At 52.8% G+C, this 4,800-nt stretch overlaps 1 protein-coding gene across 1 annotated transcript; it reads right to left on the bottom strand.

The window, feature by feature from the left end:
* Positions 1 to 544: 544 nt before the first annotated feature.
* On the bottom strand, positions 545 to 4,274 carry UQCR11 (ubiquinol-cytochrome c reductase, complex III subunit XI). Its single transcript, XM_077191427.1, has 3 exons — positions 4,128 to 4,274; positions 2,844 to 2,978; positions 545 to 791 (listed from the first exon to the last, which is right to left on the bottom strand). The coding sequence occupies exons 1-2, from the start codon at positions 4,175 to 4,177 to the stop codon at positions 2,858 to 2,860; spliced, it is 171 nt and encodes a 56-aa protein (XP_077047542.1). The 5' UTR covers positions 4,178 to 4,274; the 3' UTR covers positions 545 to 791; positions 2,844 to 2,857.
* Between the last annotated feature and the right edge of the window lie 526 nt (positions 4,275 to 4,800).

Here is a 4,800-nt window from a genome sequence, read left to right as displayed (position 1 = left end):
CCATGAATTGATGTTAAAAACCCCAAATCCTTTCTTTAAACCAAATTTGAGGAACCTGCTACCATGAAACTCTGCAATATTGGCTGTGAAAGGTTAACTGCATCCATGAGGCCACAGTGATCCAGGAATGATGAGCCTAAAATCAACACATCCCTAAGAGTAGCTCAAGAGCTGTAATTGACATAAATAAATCATCAAGCCCAGCATCCTAGCAGCCAGTGGTTGATTCCTGAGGAACCTGCACAGGAAAAGAGGCAAACATGTGGCAGACCTGCCTTAGGACACACAGTCCAAGAAACTGAAGATGTAACACAGTGCCCAGAGCAGCTGGGGCTGCCCCTGCATCCCTGGCAGTGCCCAAGGCCAGGCTGGGCAGGGCTTGGAGCAACCTGGGACAGTTCCATGTGTCCCAACCCAAACCAGTCTGGGATTCCATGATTCTATAACCCAAAACCAAACCAGGAGTCTGATCTTAAGAATATGGACTAAGAAGGTAAGACACACACACACACCCACAAAATCCTAAAAAACCCAAGCCCCCAAAAATCATTCACTTGGTTTATTTTGTACACCAGGTTTATAACCTGCTCCCATCAAGGCAAGATGAGCTGGGAAAGTGCTCAGAGGAAGTGGTCAGTGAGGGTGAATTTGCTCACAGCTGTTCATGGGACAGACAGACAGACAGACACACAGACAGACCACAGCTTGTTGCAGAATCTGTACTGATTTCAGGGTCACCCCAGCAGGGTCTCAGGGACGGATGGCTCCAGACACTCTCCAGCAATAGAATCCTACAACAAACACAGAGCAGAGGTTAAGCAGAGCTTCCTGCACAGAGCCACAGCAGTGAAACAGGGGTGTCCTCAAGCCAGGTCTCATAAGCTCTTGGAGATCTATTTCACACCCAAGATAGCTCAGCTACCTTAGAAGGCATAAAATCAGCAGGATAATTTTTGAGGTAGTGTTGGAAACAGAAAAATTTAATAAAAGGCAAAAAACCAACTCTTTACAGAGAAAAACCGAGCCAGGTGCAAGAGGTTCTTGCTCCTGGTAAAACACCTCACAAAAGCCATTAGTTCCATTGTTCTCTTCTTTTTCTAGTAAATTGCTCAGGTGGGACTTTTTGGCTTTTGTTCAATTAGCTATCCTTAAGTTTATGGTGAAATCTCCCAAGTTCTATGAGGTGTAATTTCACCTAATTGAAGAGAAACTTGTAGGCTCTTTTCCTTTTTAAGGAGACAAAAGGTAGTTTTGTCACTCTATCAACAAAGGGCACATTTCCATACAGCAGCCACGGGAGAGATTTCAGGATCCTCCAGGATGCAGGCAGGGAGTTTCAGGTACAGAAGCTGATGCAGGTGAGGGTGGGCAGGCCTGGAGTCCCTTTGGAAGGGAGCACAGCCCACCACAGACACATCCCCTTTCTCTGCTCCTCTTCCCACAAAGTTCTTACTTCAAAATGGGAATCAGAGGCTCTTGGCTCAGGAATAGAGATGTGCTCCTACTACTGACAATTTTTAAAGAAGGAAAGTCCTTAGAAGGCAACTGAATTGCCTCTACATAACTTGAGAGCTTTTCCAATTGAAAACTTTTCTCCATCCAGGTTAGACAGGGCTTGGATGGTGGAAGGTGTCCCTGCCCATGGCAGGGGTGGGACTGAAGGGGCTTTGAGGACCCTTCTCACCCAAGCCATTGGGTGATTTTATGGTTCTATGACTTGGCTGTAAACATCACAATGACCCACAATGCCTCCAAGTTCAGCTGACTTCCAAAACAAGTTTCATCCCTCTCTTGGTAACAGAAGGATCTGTGCAATACAAAGTTTGCAAACAGTAAATTGTTTAAACTGCAACAACTATTGCTGAAAAAGGACTTAAAAAGTACCTGTCTGTGCTTTTTAAATGGACTGACTTCCCTACAAAATACTGTGTAGCTGGAACACAAATAGCTCACATTCATTAATCAACATTTAGATTTAACTGTTATTCTGACCAGAAGAAACAAACACTGAGGTGGACAGAGTTTCCTCTGGACTCAGAGTTTCTCCATTAGCATCCTTTAATGAATGGAAAAATCTTCCTGACTCCCTTCTATCTGCAGCAAGGAATAAAGAAATCCAAAGCCTGCCTACTAGAAGGAATATGCAGTTAGAGTCCCTACAGAAGGATTGTCTAATTGCTGCTCCAGCTTTAGGAATGCTCAGACTTCCAGAACATTCAGAACAGCACTTCTGATATGCATTTAAAGAAGGAAAATAACCAAAACCTTGAGAAAGCAAATCTTCCAATGAATTTGTGGAATACAATAACTAGCTCTGAAAATTCAATTTACTTTTCATGCCAGTTACAAGGAGCAGAGGGAAGTCTGAATTTGCCTAGTCACAAAACTAGCCCTGAGCTTGTAGCTCTTCTGCTCAGGAACAGAATTAAACAGGTAAGTCAAAAGTTCCAAATTAGCTTGATTTGACCTCTTAAGAACTGCATTATGTTGTGGAAAACCTGCTGCTTGCAAAATAATCACTTGAAAAACATATTCTAATGAATATTTCATCCTTCCGGCGCTCTGAGAAACTTCAATTAAAAAATAGAAAACAAATATGATTGTGCCCCAGGCAAAGAGGCAATATCCACTGTCACACCAACACAGGGTTATTGTGTTCAAGTGTTCCAGGCTAGGCTGTCCTGCACAGGGCTTGGAGCAACCTGGGATAGTGCAAGGTGTCCCTGCCCATGGCAGGGGCTGAGCAGGGTGAGCTTTAAGGTCCTTCCAACCCAAACCCATCTGGGATTCTGTGATTTTATAATTCTATTGATTAAGCCAAGAGATGCACAAACAAAACTCACCATTAGGGGGAAGCTCAGTCTTCAGTTTTGTACTTGCCGCCGATGTAGGGAACGTACTGCAAGACCAGCTTCCAGTCTGTGGCCCAGATCACACCAACGCCAGCCACACCACCCCATGTTGCCAGGGTGGGGGTCCTAAAGAAGAGACACACCCAGGGAAACAACAAATTACCACTGGGAAAGGCCTGGCAGATGCTCATGGCTGAGATACCTGACAAAGGCACTTCAATCAGGAAAAGAGCTTAGAATTCCAGAATATCCTGAGCTGGAAGGCATCCATAGGGATCATTGATCCCAGCCCCTGTCCCTGCCCAGCCACCCCAAGAACACCACCCTGAGAGCTCCTGGAGCTGTGGCAGCCTTGGCACCATTCCTTGGGGAGCCTGGGCAGTGCCCAGCAGCCTCGGGGGGAAGAACCTTGCCCTGAGCTCCATGCCAAGGCCTGGCCCAGCTCCAGCCCTTGCTGGGCTCCTGTCCCTGTCCCAGAGCAGAGCTCAGCCCCTGCCCCTGTGCCTGCCCTGGGCAGGAGCTGCAGCCCCCAGGAGCCTCCCCTCAGTCTCCTGGGCTCCAGCTGAACCAGCCAAGTGCCCTCAGCTGCTCCTCAGCCCTTCCCCAGCTCCGTGTCCCTCCTTTGGCCACTCTCCAACAGTTTTGGGTCCTTTTGATCTTGTGGTGACCAAGCTGGACACAGAAATACTGAAACAACCTCACAGACACGGAACAGCATTAGTCCTCAGGGCAGCCAAGATATCTGACAGGAAAAAGCTCATAGTCTTTTACTTAAAAAGACTACTGCACAGCGAAGAGAAGACACACTACCATACATGGCTGCCGCCACATCCCGTCGGTTCTGCCCCGTCGTTCTGCCTCCCACAGCCCTGCAAGGGGCACCCACGGCACTGCTGTATTACCGCACGTGAAACACCCAGCGCCGGGTGGGCCGCAGGCCCTTTCCCCGGCCCCTCAGCCCGGCCCGAGCGCTGCTCCGCACCCCAGCACCGTCCCCAGCGACCCGCATAGAGCGCAGAGGGAACGGGGAGGCCTCGGGCAGGGCTTCGGGAAGGAGCCGGGATGCCCTTCAGGCTCCCTCAGGCTCCGTCAGGCTCCCACAGAGCGCGCTGCGAGCGCGGCCGTGCCCGGAGGACGCGGTGAGGGGAGCGCGGAGCCTCGGGCCGGGCGGACAAACCCGGACTGGGAGAGCAGAGCCCGGCTCGGAGCGGACAGAGAGCCCCGGGTGGAAGCGGGCAGCCCCAGCGCGGCGTGGGCAGCCCGGCAGCTCCTCACCAGGTCCGCAGCAGTTCCGCGTAGCGCGGCCCCAGCAGCTGGCTCAACATGGCGATGGCGCCGCCTCACTCAAAGTGACCCCGAGCGCCGGCGGCGGGGCCGCTCCGAGCACGCGCGGGGCTGCAGCGGGGCGGGGCTGCGGCGGAACCGGCCCCGCGCGGGGCTGTGCGCGAACGTGAGGGGGCACGGGCGGCCGTGGGGGAACACGGGCCACCCTGAGGGGACACGAACCCTGTGGGGACACGGGCCACTCTGAGGAGACACGGGCACTGTGGGGACACGGGCCACTCTGAGGGGACACGGGCCACCCTGAGGGGACACGGGCACTGAGGGGACACGGGCCACCCTGAGGGGACACGGGCCACCCTGAGGGGACACGAACCCTGTGGGGACACGGGCCATCCTGAGGGGACACGGGCCACTCTGAGGGGACACGGGCACTGAGGGGACACGGGCCACTCTAAAGGGACACGGGCACTGAGGGGACACGGGCCACTCTAAAGGGACACGGGCACTGAGGGGACACAGGCCCAGGGGCCACCCTGAGGGGACACGGGCCACCCTGAGGGGACACGGGCACTGAGGGGACACGGGCTACCCTGAGGGGACACGGGTCACTCTGAGGGGACAGGGGCCACTCTGAGGGGACATGGGCACTGAGGGGACATGGGCC

The sequence above is a fragment of the Agelaius phoeniceus genome, chromosome 29 (assembly GCF_051311805.1).
Source record: "Agelaius phoeniceus isolate bAgePho1 chromosome 29, bAgePho1.hap1, whole genome shotgun sequence".
Classification (NCBI taxonomy): domain Eukaryota; kingdom Metazoa; phylum Chordata; class Aves; order Passeriformes; family Icteridae; genus Agelaius; species Agelaius phoeniceus.
The sequence above is the reverse complement of the archived record's forward strand: the minus strand, read 5'-3'. Positions and strand labels throughout refer to the sequence as shown.

Coding starts and splice junctions, on each gene's coding strand:
- UQCR11 (XM_077191427.1), bottom strand. CDS start 4,177: ATGTTGAGCCAGCTGCTGGGGCCGCGCTACGCGGAACTGCTGCGGACC. Junction 2,979..4,127: donor GCGGAACTGCTGCGGACCTG/GTGAGGAGCTGC, acceptor TCTCTTCTTTAG/GACCCCCACCCTGGCAACAT.